The sequence below is a fragment of the Plectropomus leopardus genome, chromosome 19 (assembly GCF_026936395.1).
Source record: "Plectropomus leopardus strain MGB_pleo_1.0 chromosome 19, ASM2693639v1, whole genome shotgun sequence".
Lineage (NCBI taxonomy): Eukaryota > Metazoa > Chordata > Actinopteri > Perciformes > Serranidae > Plectropomus > Plectropomus leopardus.
This window is the reverse complement of record NC_142194.1, coordinates 9593882-9609783: the sequence shown is the minus strand read 5'-3', so window position 1 is coordinate 9609783 and position 15902 is coordinate 9593882. Positions and strand designations below refer to the sequence as shown.

General features: G+C 41.2%; 1 protein-coding gene across 13 annotated transcripts in view; it reads left to right on the top strand.

Moving 5' to 3' along the window:
* nrxn1a (neurexin 1a) overlaps positions 1 to 15902 on the top strand; it is a 91808-nt gene that overhangs the window by 8063 nt on the left and 67843 nt on the right. For 3 of the 13 annotated variants that reach the window (XM_088070487.1, XM_088070489.1, XM_088070484.1), the window contains exons 1-4: positions 874 to 1231; positions 2793 to 4214; positions 13736 to 13753; positions 14436 to 14465. In XM_088070487.1, coding sequence (XP_087926613.1) covers positions 3482 to 4214; positions 13736 to 13753; positions 14436 to 14465 — 781 coding nt within the window. In that variant the 5' untranslated portion in view covers positions 874 to 1231; positions 2793 to 3481. Of the gene's footprint in view, positions 1 to 867; positions 1232 to 2792; positions 4215 to 13735; positions 13754 to 14435; positions 14466 to 15902 lie in introns of those variants that run through there. The other 10 variants (XM_088070492.1, XM_088070490.1, XM_042507602.2 and 7 more) reach the window with 8 other exon arrangements.

Sequence of the window (15902 nt, the reverse complement as noted above, 5' to 3'; positions counted from 1 at the left end):
CCAAAATCCTAGAAATGTTCTAAAATCCTAGAAATTTACCAAAATTCTGGAAATGTCCTAAAATCCAAGAAATGTCCCAAAATCCCAGAAACGTCCTACAATTTGGTAAATGTCCCAAAATCCTAGAAACTTCCAAAAATCTTAGAAATGTCCTGAAATCTTACAAACGCCCTAAAATGTCCTAAAATCCTAGAAACATGCACGGGTCTGCTGCAACTGGCTCCTGGCCTTCTGTCATTTTGCCTAAGTGGCCCCAAGGCAAAAAGCCGCTGGAATGTGAATACCCAAATTCCTCCTTGATAACCTACCGATCTACCAAGTAGTACACCCACCTTATCAACTACCAATACACCGCTACCCAAACCATGACAAGTAGTAGACCAATTCTCCAACCACAATTGGTCTTAAAGTGTATTCGCCCATCCAGAATGGTGTCTGTGTCTGTTCAGGCAAATGAAGTGTGTGTTCTGTATGTGTGGATGTGTGTGAGAGAAACAGAAACAGACAGATTTGTAAATTGAGACGGCCTTTCTCTGTTTCCATTTCATTTGTTCTTGCCCCCCCCCCAGCACACACACACACACACACACACACACACACACACACACTCACACTCACACTCTTCACTGAATCGCTGACTTCCTCACACTCGCGCCTGTAGCACGAGAGAGGTAAAGGCCATCGTCACTGTCACTCACGGATTTAATCATTCGGATCTACCCCGGTTCTCGCCTTATTTTCTGCCTCCGGTAATTGCGTTTCTGTTTCGTGCGGGCGGTGAGTGCGCGCTGTCCAAGGTGCTGCAGCAGCGCGCGGCCCCGCCCATCCCCGCTACCTCACACACATACACACACTTTCTCTCGCGACCACGTGACTTTCCCTCTGCCGAGTCTCGCGGAGAGCATCAGACTGCACCTTTTCCTCCTCAAGAGGACGGAGAGAGAGAGAGATATTGAGTCAGACAGAGAGAGAGAGAGAGAGCGCGAGAGAAGGAAGGAGAGCTCGAGAAGGAGAGAGAGAGCGCGCGCGAGGGGTAGAGCAATAGCACCTTGTCGCCTGGAGGCGAGCCTGTGATAATTTTGTCCCTGTCCGGTAGACCGGCTCTATCTACCGCCAGGCTGCTCCGGGTGCTCTCCCCTCTCTCCTGGCTTTGAGGCTCTTTTCAAATGGGAAGGGAAATCGATGAGTCGCGCGCCGCACTGTTGCCACGGAACCACAGGATGTGCGCGAGGTAGGTCGGTTTCTTTCTCTTTCTGTGTGAGCCTGTGTTGAGGAAAAACCCGCTGTTGTGTTTTATTTACCGGGGCGAGGCTGTCACATCACCATTGCAGTTTTTTTTAAATGTAAATCAAAACCGTAAAGCTGTAGTTAAGGCGCAGGTGTTGAGGTGTAGTCAAGTAGCGGGCGCGGAAAGGAGAGGAAAAAATGGTGAGGAGGTATGGCCGCAAATCGAGAATCGATATTTCAACCGCATTCATTCACCCCGTCTATCAATAACTGTGATGTCGCCGCTCTTCAAAGATTCCCGGAGAAGAAACTACGTGACACCGACTCTGTGTGTGTGTGTGTGTGTTCATTTTCAGCCAGTGTTTGTTACATTGTGTGTGTGAATGTTGTCAGAAACGGAGCTCCGGAGCCGTTAATTCGATAAAGCGAGGCGGTTTGAGTCATCCGCCGCAGCGCGCGCGGTGCTGCTCCCGCTCTTTGTGATGTAGCTAACAGAATCCTTGACGGTGGCGCGAGGTGGCCACCGCCGACCGTTTTTAGCCTAATTCAAAAAATAAACTGTAAACAAGCGTCGTCAGTTAATGTCTCTCGTTTATAATACTGTCAAGTCTCAAAAGTGGTTAAAAAATATGTTTTATGACGTTAGTCGCAGGTATGCCACCTTATAAAATCTCCTGCGGCATGATGGGAGCTCTACTGAGGAGGTGCTGTTTAACCCTTTGATACCTGGCTTGACATGACTTTTTTTTTTGCATCCAGACGCTTCTAAAAGTATTTAAATCTTTAAACACTGAGCAAATTGGTTTGTTTTATTTTGAAAACATAGGGAAGAGGACAATGAGCAGCTTTGCAAGAAATTAATAGATTTAAGATATTTAAAAAAAACAAAAAAACCTATAGCTTTGGGAAAATTTGTAAATATACATTTAGGCTTATGTTTAAAATTATTTTACAGAAAAAATCAAATTTTTAGCCTTTTTCAGGGTTTTTTTTACACTCATATATTTTATTTATTTGATTTTTTTCTAATTTTGATGTAATTTCCTTGTCCTTTTCATTAATTTCCTCCTATTTTCTGGGTCATTCCCTCCTAAACTGCTAATTGCATTCTTCCCATGTTTTTAAATAAATTAGGCCAGTATTTCTAGGTTTCAAAGGGTTAAGTATGTCTATGTATGCGCGTGCCTACACTGTATTAGTTTAGATTAAGTCGCTAGTGTGTGGGCTATATGGAGATGAAAATCTGGCTTTATTAAAATATGTTCAGCATCTTCATAAACAGTCTTGATCTGAGCCTGTTAAATGTGTAATGTGACTGTGATTCCTCCTTGTGTGTGTGCTCAAAATGCATGAGAGAGAGTAATTTGAGAATAATACCGGGCTTGGCTTGTGTGCGTGCGTGCGTGCGTGCGTGTGTGTGTGTGTGTGTGAGAGAGAGAGAGAGAGAGAGTTTGTGCATGTGTGTTTACGTGTGTGTCTGTGTGAGTGTGTGTGTGTGTGTGTGTGTGTGTGTGTGTGTGTGTGTGTGACCCTGGTTGATTGTGCCGTCTCTGTTCTCTCTGTAGGTCGCTGGAGAGAGTGATGACGTGGCAGTGAAAGACACACATACCTCACTCGCACACACACACACATATAGGCAACACACACACACACAAACACACGTATTTGCCCACACACACTTTAAGTCTTGCCCTACTAAGACAGGGAGGAGGGTGGAGAGAAATATTCTGCTATGACGGTGTCATTTCTCTCCATTTCCAATGTGTGAGCCACACACCCACACACACACTCATACTCCGTGGGGAGTTGCCTTCATGGGGGATAAGGCCCTATCTAGGGCACAAAGATGGAGTTCACATCCTATTCGTCACTTATCTAACACTCACACAGATGTACATGAAAATACACACACCTGGAATCGCATATGTCAGAAGTGAAGAATGAAAGACTGAATGGAGAGAGGACATTGAACATATCAGAGAAGACGCAAACAAGGCGAAAGAAGACTCCCCAAGTGTGCTGAGAGGACGGAGGGAGCTGCTGTTTGACCCTCTCCCTTATTGGAGCTGTGTGGTGTAGGGGCCCTCGACTTGTAAAGAGCCCTACTAAGAAAGCAGGGTACAGCTGAGATACATAGAAAGTGTACTTCGAAGGGCCCTACAGTTGTCACCATGAGCGGTAGGCTAGAGGGAACACCCCAACTCTAGCCTCTATCTCCTCCCGTGTGTGTGTGAGTGTGAGAGCGAGTGTGTGTATGAGTGTGATGGCGGTGTGTGTTTGGGCGGCAGCCCCCCTGCTCTTCCTGGGGCTGTGCCTGTGCAGCGTGGGGGGCCAGGCTCAAGGGGAGGTCCTGGAGTTTGGAGGCGTGTCCAGCCAGTGGGGGCGGTTCCCAGTGTGGAACGCCTGCTGCGAAAGTGTGCTGAGCTTCAGCCTGCGGACTCACAGCCAGGAGGGCCTGTTGCTCTACCTGGATGACGAGGGCTTCTGCGACTTCCTCGAGCTGCTGCTTCTCCACGGCCACCTCCGCCTGCGCTTCTCCATCTTCTGCGCTGAGCCGGCAGAGCTGCAATCAGGTGTGGCGGTGAGTGATGGACGCTGGCATGCAGTGCGTGTCAAACGGGACTGGAGGAACACCTCGTTGGAGGTGGATGGGCGACTTGAAGGATGGGCGGAAGTGAAGAGCAAGAGAAGAGACATGACAGTATTCAGCCACACGTACATGGGCGGGGTGACACCAGAGCTCCACTCCTCGCCCCTACGCCTCACGTCCCCTTCAGTACGGGAACACCCTGCCTTCCGTGGCTGGATCACGGCGGTGAGCATCAACGGCTCACTGGCAACATTGGACAGCTCAGAGGGCGTCACAGTAACGGCTGGCTGTGGGCCGGATCACCAGTGCCAGAACGGAGGGGTGTGCAGCGTGGTCAACGACCAGGCCGTCTGCGACTGCTCCGACACCGGTTACCAAGGCAACGACTGCAGCGAAGGTAAGGCCCAGAACCATGCTGACCCATCATATACATCTCATCCTTTACATACACACACATGAATACACACACATGCACACACAGTTAACCCTTTAACATCTCGACATCAGTTTTCTCGTTCTGCATTCAGGCGCCTTTCACATGCATTTAAACCTCTGAGACTTGAGAAATTTGGTTTGATTTCTGTCAAAAACATGGGGAAAAACATAACAAGCAACTTGGCTAGAAAATTGCTTTAAATTTAAGTTGGGGGGATTATGAAATATTATCAAAAAACTAGAAAAAAAATCCAGAAAACTACTTTTATAATTCTTAATAGGGACACACAATAATATATATTGTAATATGTATGTTTTGTACATTTCCACTTTCTCAATTTAAAAAAAAATTCACATCATTGATATTGGCAGATATTGCCTTGAATTGAAATATCCACATCAGCCAACATGCTGATTTTTTACGATATGACAACAAAGATATATTTTTTAAAAATTGAGGAAGTGAAGATGTACAAAAAATTGACCCTAACTTAAATTATTTTTCTCATTTTGCACATGAATGAATATTACATACCTTGAAAAGCATTGAATTTTAGGTCACCATCTGATGGAGGGCCATCATGATAAGAGTCTGCATAATATGATGTTAATTTCTCTACAGAAGAGACTTGATGATCACTAAAATTAGGAGGGGAGTTGTATATATAATTGTATTGGCCAAATGAGTTGTTGTATATTGGCGTATTGGATATTGGCAAAAACAAATCCAATATTGCGCATCCATAATTCTTATAATGATATATTTAAAGTTATTTCACAGAAAAAATGCATTTTTTAGCACTCTTTAAGGTTATTTTTGTTTGTTTGTTTGTTATTTTCAGATAATTTTAACTTAATTGTAACTTTTTACCAATTTCTAGCCAATTTCTGGGCCATTTTTTGTTAAGTTGCTTGTCACCTTCTTCCCATGGTTTTGAAAGAAGCCAAGTCAAATTGCTCAGGTTTGAAAAGGGTTAATGTTGCGGATCCATTTCTCCAAATTACCTCCAACTCCAAACACCAGGACCTCCAGTGTAGACATCTATTTTTCATTCACACTTTTACAGCTGCCTTCAGTTGGAAGGCAGCTGTATGGACCAGCAGCCTTCACAAACAGTGCAAGACATGCATACTGATTATGCTTGATATTGATTTTTTTATGGCTTCCAATGACTCCTAATTTAGTATGTACCTCCAGAACTCAGAGCTAAGCCCCCTCCCAAGAAGTGCAGTCAGTTTAGTGAAGCTGAGAGCTTGAGAACAGCTGTTCTGAGCTGCAGTCAGGCTGTCAAGCTCAAGAGTCTGGAGACAAATTCCTGAAACCGTCACCTGGCTGGCAGTGTTAGAGCCTTGATGGGCTCAGTTGGTGTGTTTGGCAAAACACAATCAACATATAGATCCAGTATGGACGTTGCTGTTGGCTCGTGTTGAGAGAGTTTAATTGGAACTAGGCTAAGAGGCTGGAAATCACTGGTTGTTACATGGCTGACACCTGGCTGCCTGTGTTAATGGATTTGCATTGATTCTAGATGGCCTTCACAGGTACAATACATTGGCTGTTGAAATGAAGTGTATACAATCTATCGCTTGCCATTAATTTGAGCAGCTTGCAGCCCGTTAAGATGCTCCGTTTGTGTATGTGTGAGCGTGTGTAGTATGTGTACTTATGCATTATAAAAGAGGAAATAGTGTCCTGTCAGTGGTACTTTATAAATATGAAGAACTGGGACAATAAACAGCCTGATATAAAAATAAAAATTTTATGTGCAAGAGGGAAAAAGAAAAAATGCTGTTTCACAAATGACTTAACCTTATGAAACCTGAAGCCACATCAGTTTTCTTGTGCTGCTTTCAGACACCTTTCACAAGTATTTAAACCCTAAATACCACAGCAAATTGGCTCAATTTCTTAAAAAAATATATGGTAAAAAAGGCCATGAGCAACTTGGTAAGAACTGTTGCAATTAAATGATATTTTATAAAAGAAAAAAGCAAGGGAAAAAATGTTGGGGAGGCACAATATTGGAGTTTTTTCCCATTATATAACTTCTCATTGGGCCAATAACTAATACCAATATCGGTATATCCACTTTCTTCCACACCCTATTTTAGTGTTTATCAAGTCTCTTCTGTAGTAGAATCAACATCATATTATACATACTCTTATTGTGATGGCCCTCCATCAGATGAACAAATAAAATACAATGCTTTTCACTGCATGTAATATTCATTAATTGTAGAAATAAAAGAAATACTTTAACTAAGGACCGATATTTTGCACACGTTCACTTTGTCAATATAAAAAATAAATACCATTTTTTGATATCAACAGAATTACTATATTTTATTTTAAAGCCAGTAAGTGTCAATACCGATAATGTTCCAATATTATCTTATAAAAAAGCTAAGCAAAATTATTCTAACTACTACTGTATTTATAATTACCATAATTACATGTTTTAAACAATGTCACAGAAAATTATTGTATTTCTCTTTTCCTTCTTTCTTTCTCTCTTTCTGTCTGTCTTTTTTTTCATAAATTTCTTGTTCATTTTGTGGGTAATGTCTTAACTTACTCTCTGCCTTCTTCCCATGTTTTCGAAAGAAATTAGGCCAATTTGCTCAGTTTTCAAATGATTTAATATCTCGACAAGAACGCCCTCCCTTAATACTGTCAAACAAGCCTTTGGTCAATAAGTGCCAATATACAGGGCACTGTAATGATGGCCATTACAAAAACGAAACAGCTGCTTAATGAACTGAGCTACCTTGTTATGGCCAGTACTGCAAATGCTTTCATTTCCCCCTGCTCGGTTGTGTGTGTCGCCAGATTTGCTTCAGTTCATTCAAGAGCAAATCTGCATTCTTAATCAATAGCGCTCTCAACTCCTTTTTTTTTTTTCTCCCCTTTTTCGGCGCCACAGACACCTCTCAGCTTTGCCTCGGCGATTGATATTTTGATAACGCAAATACATCTGCAAAAAATGGCTGAGTGGTCTCTGTTTGTCACCAACCTAACCTCACACCCCACCCAGCGCCGCTGTCAGCATTGCACCTCCCTTAAGCCACCCACCATATCACACCCTAGCATTTACTGGGCAGTAGGATGGCCTAGGTTTCCATGGAGACAGGACTAATAGGGAGACCTCATGCCAGGAGCGTTTCTCCGTCCTTGCTCTTCCTCCCCTTCCTTTCTACCCCCATTGCTCAGCTCCAGCTTCCCCCCTTCCAGACTCCGTGCAGCTGCCTCAGCTCATAGTGACTTCAGGCATCACGTCTGCCACACAGATCTACTGTATTTACGTGTTTGTGGTGGTGAGTGTGTGTTTATGTACGACAGGCATCCTTAGGGCGATAATAACCAGTGGTCTTAATTTTCCAAGCAGGTGGGGAAGGTAGCTTGTGAGAAAATTGATCAGTGTTAGTTCCAGCTTTCCAAATGAATGAATGAATGAATGAATTTGATGCTTCTCTTTGTCATATTTGATAGTTAACTGAATATCTTTGACTTTTGGACTGATGGTTGAACATTCTAAGCTATCTGAAGTAGGGATGATACACAAAACAAATCACAATACGTTTTTTTGATAGATATTGTGATTTAAATCACAATTTTAGCGGGAACAGTCATTCTTGCATTTAGTTTTCACTGTAAACAGTATAAAAATGATGATGATGATGATGATGTAATTTTCACTAGGCTCTGTACGAAACAAACGTCATCTGGAATATGATTTAATACTTCATTTAAAACTGTATGTTGTGACACATTTTACCTTCATCAAAAACTGCAGCTCCTGAGATTTGGATTTTGCAGTTTTGGATTGTTGGTCAGACAAAACAGCAAATTTAAGACCTCTCCATGTGCTCTGGAAAACATGTCCACCCTCAGAAATGGCTGGGCATGCGCACGCTCTCTCTCTCGTAGTTTACATTAATAAATGTCTTAGGTACACTATTTTTTTCCACAACACTTGTGCACACAAAAAAAAGACTAATACTATTTTCAGGGGCGTGGAATCATTATGAAACAAGCTACATTTTACTAAAGTAACTATACTTTGCAGAGCGCAACAATAAATCGCCCAGGGCAAGTAAAATGCCACATTTTTCTTTTGCCATAGTAAATCTATCAACTCACTTGGCTGATTAGATTAAACACAATGTTTTTTTCTTGAGGTGATGATGGAAATAGCTAAGGAGTGAGCCATTTTGCTTTCTTCTTATCTCTTTTGTCACAAGAAAATGGTGGCGAGTAGAGAAAATTTTAGTTGGGTGGTGTTAGTGGATGTGAACAAAACTCCTACTATGTTTTGCTTGAGGATGTATTCAACCAAAGAAAATCTTGGTTGACTGAAATTCTACTTTTGAACCAGTTGATTGGTCAATGGATAAAAAAACATCTAAATGTTATATCTATATTAAGTAAATAGCTAGCCACAGAGTGTCCACCAATGCATTTTTTTTCCTGTCAGAGCTCCACATGAACACTTGCCCAGGGCAAGTAAACTCTGCGCTCAGGCAAGTGGAATGCCTCGAGTGAAAAATAAACATGATCTCCAATGTAACATCCCAAAACTCGGACATACTGGACACTATGGAAGTAAACTCTTGGGTTGACAGTGTCATATTCAAGATAGCTTTATTTAAGTTATATCTCTGTAATGCTGCATGCCAGAGAGAGAGAATAGCCAACTTATTAGAATTTGGTCAGACAAGAGCATGCAAACACCCAGTCGAGCAGGGGTTTACAGCCCTGATATTATGCGATTTGCTTTGCTCTTTGTTGTTATTGTTGTTATTTGATAAAAGCTAATAAATTAAACAATTTGTATAGGGGCAAAGAAAAATGAACTTTGGGCAAGTAGATTTCTGACCTTTACAATAATGTTGAACCCTGCAATGTTTATTTTGGTTGTTTTAGGTAATGGCGCATATTTTGATTCAGCTTAAAATGTGTTTTTTGTTACTTATATTTAAGATGAACATGATTAGTGCTGACCTCCATGGGTCCCCTGGCTGGTGGGCCTGGGAACGTTCCCCTTTATGCACAGCTCTGCTAGGTAATGGTAACAGGCCTTTTTCAGTATCTAATTTGGCATTTTCGTAGACTAAATGAATTAATAAATCAATCTTAAAGACAAATTCATAGATGATGAAAACGATCGTTATTTGCAGCCTTTGTGCTCGCCTCTGCATGTGTGGTGTCTATACGTTCAGAAAGTGACAGGTGAAGCTGCGACCAGCTCTCTGCAGAAACTCGCTGCTGCACTGAGAATTACGTGTGATTTGAGCCGGCCTAATCCAGTCTGCTGTTTTTCGCTGTTGGTTAGGGCACACCGGGAGACACAGACAGCACTGACACACACACACGCAAACATACCTCCACGAACACATGCAACATGCAAACACACGGAGAAACACATCCACACAGCGTGCAAGCACCACCATTAGTCACATCACCACCTAACAGCAGCTCTACAGACTAAATGGGAGGTGCAGACATTTTACATAAAGGCTCTCACTAGATACAATACCTGCTTTGGACTGGGCTCAACAAGAGGCTACTTATACCTTTAGAGGGGCTGTTTTATATTCCTAGAAATGGACTCACATTTCAGTTGTGAGTGATGCCAAGTGTTGCTGTGTAGAACAAGTGCTAAAATCCTTTTCTCTTGGCAATTGTGGCCGGTGTTAGTAATAGTAGTCTCATAAAATGGTTACAGTTGGGAGGCCTGCTTGGATGGGTTGAGCAGTACTGTGTTTGGTTGTTTGCTATCATGTGAAATCATATAGCATTCAATTTAGCTTTAATTCTGCTTCCTCAGATTCACATTTCAGAGTTGAGGTAGAATTTGCTGCAGGGTTTATGACGGTTAGATGATGGTGGAAATTGAGAGTGGCTTAATGGCTGGTTATAAAAGGTTACTTTTATGTCTTTTCTTCGGTTACTTACTGGTGGTGATATTACGCTAATTCATGGACATTAGCTCAGGAAAGTGATTTAAGCGATTCCTGCAAAGCTGCAGCTTTTCAGAACAGAAATAAACATCAGCAAATGGGGACAGTTAACAAAAACATAAACCACTGACAACAGAGTGCAACAAGATCTTAAGAGTATTTCCGATGCCTGGTTCTTATCTCAGACCGCTCTGAATCACGGAGCTCGCTCTCTGAAAATAGTTCAGAGATACAGAGAGGAGAATTGAGCAGTTGATGTATTCTTTGTGGAAGGTTTGAATTTTTTTTGGAGAGCTGTGTTGTATAAAATGTTTTTCAAATCTGGCCCAGTGTACTGTTGTTCATTTCGGTTTGACAAGATGGACGGCTCAGTGACCACAGGATCTGCAGGCTGAGCTAATCCATGCATCAATATCACTACCAGTGAGTAACCCATACCACCTCATAGTACGTGGAAAGAAATCTCTCTTCAGGTGCACCCCGGAGAAGAGAATTCAAAGGTTGTATCTGAGAGAAATTAAGTATATGGCAAAGGGAGTGGGGAATAAAAGCAGAGGTTGAAATCCCTCTTTGAATGAAGAAAAATACTGTGTTAACAGAATCTAAGGTTTTGTAAAATGTTGTCTGTATATGGTGTCTCTTTGGAAGTGGGGATCCATGAGTGTAGTAGTTTTGTAAGTGTCAGGCAGAGTCGGTATAAAGGTTTATCTCTTATATGGTACCTTGAAATTATTGTGCTATTTTGAACCCCGTAACCTCACTGAAGCTGCGCAATAAAGCTTTGAGATGAAATTATAACCCTCTGAAAATTAGAAAAAAAGTCTGTTATGAATCTTTAATACGGAATGAGTATGCCTTGCAAGAGGAGAAAAAATGGATCCTTTGGAATAAGTAATATGACTGTGGCACTGCTGGTTTCCGTACACGTTTACAATTACACCATATCTTCAAGGCTCCCTAATGATCCAGTTTTATTCATATTTTTTTCAGATTTGTGACACATTTGAAAAGTAATATAGTCTTATTATACACTGAAAACATTTTTTTCTCCCCTGAAAGACATCATATTACATCTTCCATACCATTGTGAGGAAAGGGTTTTGTTCCAAAGCTCAACATTTTGCCTCATGCAGCCATGTTCTCTTAAATTTTCTTTTAATTTTCTGGTAAGACAAAATAAAGAAGTCAACTCCAGATGCACCAAACATTCTTAAACATCCAAATTTGCTCTTACCCAGGTGTGCTCAATGATGGATCCCACCTGATCACAAGTCATCTATTAGTATAGTTAATGCCCCCTAAACTCTATGTAAGGGCTGGTTTTGTGTTGTGTGCAAATACTCAATAAAGTTAATAACACAAAATAAATAAAAGAAAAAGCAGCAAGTGCTCATTCATTTGTTATATTTGAGAAGCTGGAAAAATGCCTTACATGATGATAAAAATAGTCACCAATCAATTTTCTAATTAATCAACTAATTGTTTCAGTTGTGCTTGTATATTTTCATATTTTTTTGAATGTGCGCAAAAATCTCAATTTGTGAAGTAGTTAACCACCACCAAATAATGGTGGTGGTGTAAAAAGTACATTATTTCCCTCTGCAGTGTAGCGAAGTACAAGTTCAGAGTGGCATGAGATTAAAATACTTAGTAATGTAAAAATACCTCAGATTTGTACTTCAGTCCATTACTTGAGTAAATGTACTTATTTACATTCCATCACTGATGCACAGTAACTGAAATTACAGTTATTGGGATTAATGCACTAAGTATAGTATTTCTTTAGCCCTGAAATTTAGCCCTTTAAAACCTGGAGTGATGTCACTTTTCTTGTGCTGCTTTCAGATACCTTTCACAAATATTTAAACCTTCGAACTTGAAGCAAATTGGTAAGTTTTTTTTTCAAAAACATTGAAAAAAAGAAAAGGCATTGAACATCTTGGTAAGAAATGTTCCACTTACTACAAAGATTAGTAGATTTAAAAAATATAAATCTAAAGACAAATGTCTCAGAGGAAAAAGCTAGGGAAAAACTATATGTATAATTTACAGTTACAAAATTATAATAATTTTTAAGCACCTTTTCTATGTCATTTTCTTGACAATTTTCTTTATTACTTTTATTTAACTAATTTTCAGGTGATTTTCTCATACTTTTTATTAATGCTAATTTTTGGGTAATTATTTTTGTTGCTCTTTACCTTAATCCCGTGTTTTTGACAGAAATTAAACCAATTTGTCCAGGTTGCAAAGGGGTTATTTATAATCCAGTCATTATAATTACTCTAAAACATCATCTAAATTTGATCATATATGCTATTCACACATTCTTTTAAAATGTCCCTCAAATGTAAAACTTAATTTTCCTTGCACTGAGCAACAATTTGGAGTCTGTAAAAACAAGACGTTTTTGTCTTATCTTGGTAAGAGTGCTCTCAATGAGTCATAAAATGTTCTCCTACCTAAGAGAAGAGCAATATAAGAAAACATCAACAAGCAAATAAGAAAACACTGGTGAATCCAAAAAATCAAGGGCTGCTAACAAATTAGAACAAATTGTGGATACGAGCAAACATAAGAAAAAAATTGTTCATATATCTTTGCTTGCATGAGGCCCAATGTGTCAGTTTTGGAGGGAAAAAAATAAGAATTTGAGATGTAGCGAAGAGAGTTTGAGCAGGGCGATGCATAAATGTAATTACTGTCTAAGCCATTCTGCCCTCCAGTGAAGGGAGAGTGAACCTGGCTTGTTAGGCTTGGCCTGGCTTGCATTGTCCTTGAGGGCAAATTGCTGTTAGCATGCTAATGGCTCCACCTGTTTCTGCCATGCTACTAGCACAAGGGCAGAAGAAACACTCAGATGAACACACATCTCACGACACACACACACACACACACAAACACACACTCTGTCCCAGTATTGGACCATGCATGCCCCTCGTCTTCCTGCACTGCTAATCCATCCCTACATATTTTTATATTTTCCTGCTATTTCATTATTACTGCCATATTAAATGTTAGTGTGTCTGTGTGTATGGAAAAGTGACGGAGAGGTTGCGGGTGTGAATGTGTGTATGTTGCATGCTATCTGTCGGGGGGCTCTGGGGAGAGGAAGCGGCTGCAAGGTAAGTTCTGGGGTGACCGGCTCTTGAATCCAAAACGTACAGGTAGGATATGTTCGCCCACATTCCCCCTACACCCTCTTTATCTACAAGTGTGGGTGGATATGTGTGTATTTGTACACATGTGGAGTCATACAGAAATATTGTGCTTTTTTTTTTTTTTTTTTTTTAAATGCGGCTGTGAGCGTATATTTACATATATATATATGTAGACAACCCTCAGTTTTGGCTACCAGTGCAGCATGGTATCCATTGTGACGTTTGCGTGGACTTTTGCATGTGTGTTACCACGGTAACCCTGGACGGGTGTGCATGTACAGTAAGTAACCCAAGGGCTTAGCATGCATGTTAATGAATGTCTGTCTCTCTCTCTCCTCGCTCGGCCGCGACACCTTTCCAGAGCACAGCTACACTCCAGGTAGGTCGCACTTCTATCTATCTGTCTTTCTCTCAGCTCCCTCTATGTCTGTCTGTTTTTTTAAGTTTCTCTTCTTGCTCTTTATTCAAACATCTTTTCTATCTGATTCCCTCTTTTCCATGTTCTTATACTTTCGTCTTTAGCTCTATCGTCTTATGTTCCCCTCAGCTCAGTTTTCTCCTCAGCTTTGTCCTCTTCATTCTTCTTTCTGGCCTTCATGTTACATTTTCTATTGTAGAAATACAGTTCAAGGTAGCCAGCGTTAATGTATGTTGGTCTTGTGTGGTTATGTAGGGGTTGGTTGCTGACATCTGGTAAGTTCTACATCCCATGTGCAATCATCTGAAGTGGCTCTTGCCTCAAGGTTACAGAGACAAAACGTAGGCACACACAAACGCTGTACTGTATATGACCCCAGCTCATGGCTGTGTGCAGACGTCTGTGTGCATACCTGTTTGTGCGTTAGGATCGCAGCCTAGGATGAGTAAGTGTCTTCAAAGCCAGTTCATCTTTTAGACATTTTGAATAATTAAAGGGCTTGCACACACACTTTTACACAGTTAGCCTTCACCAGCATGTCATTGACAACCCCCTGTATCACAAAGACACATATATGCACACACACACACTTCACGCCCCATGATCCTTTGCTGTGCTGACTGTGCTCTTGTCTTCCTTTAAGGTCTGGCACACCTGATGGCTGGCGACCAAGGTATGGCCTCCTCTTACCTCACTTCCTGTTGTCCTCTGCTATACCATCCACCCCCCCCTTACCTCCTCACCCCTACACTCACAACTCCCTGTATCCTTCCCTCACTTCATCGCCATGTGGCGCGGGAGGAAGTTGTCTCTCTAGGCACTGAACTAAGGTCAGTTTTTTCTCTCCCCTGTAATTGAGATTTTATTTTAAAACGGTCCCATTTGGTCTCATCAAGAATTTCAGTTTTAATTTAAACTGAAATGGACATTTGCAGTGGAGCAATTACATAATAATAAATGGAATATGGCCTTAAAGATAATTTTTTAGTTTCTTGTAGACGAGGCCTGAGAGCAACTTCTGCTGGGATATAAAGTATAATCATGGCTGCTGATGTGGGAGGGGGATAATGGAAGGGTTTACACGGCTGCGGCTTGACGGTGCTTGGCTGGGTTAGACTTGGCAGGGCTCCAGGTCATGGAAATGGAGCCGACTGACCGACTGCCTCCATGGATGGTTTGAATTGGTCTTTACTCTTCCACCTCATTTCATTTTCTTTCATCTGCGTGCAAGAGTTTGATTGATGGAATGGGAGTGTTGAGTGGGTGTGCGTGCATGATCTACACATATGTGAGCATGTGTGCTTTTACACCACGGTTTGCGTTAACGACTGTGGCAGTTTTCACAGGAACACTCCACATTCATTCATGGCTTTTTATCGGCTTCTAGCATGTTCTCGCTCTGCCGTCGCTGCTCCTCACATAGGCTGCTGCTCATACATTGGCAGAAACGTGATTCTGAGCAGATGTGTATGAAAGTAATTCTGTTACCTTCAACCCCAAGTACGGTTGGGCTGGTGTAAAAATTCGCAAACCGGTTTGATATTAAGCCAAACACTGAACCGGACGGATATATTGAATTTGACACTGTGTTCCAACAGAAATTAGCGTTTGGCTATGGCGTAGCATCAGAGCTCTCTGTCCTCAATGAATGCATTTAATATGCACTTCCGTTACTTCATCTAAACAAACAACATAGCTATCAGCTACTGAAGACTGGTGAGCGGGCTAGTTGCTATCCTTTTACTTTTGTTATGGCACTTTCTAAAATAGAACACACTATTAATTTTTGATATTTACTAAAAATGACATACAATTTCAGCAGAAGCAAGTAACCTAACCTTAACTTGTTTGCCGTTTACGAAAAACTTTTAGCTCTCCAATGATCTCTCTCCTGCAAGCTGACACCTTATTTAGGTTATGATAGTGAAACAAGAAAGTATCATGTAGATAATTTCTCAATACAACATGAATCAGCCGCACCTTGTCCATCACAGTGCTTTCAAAGCGAGTGACAACAGTAAATAGAAACACACCGTCCGGCAAAAGTTGCAGTTAGAAAAACACCTCTTTCATCTGCTTCAAATCCAAAATGTTGTTGTATGTGTCACCA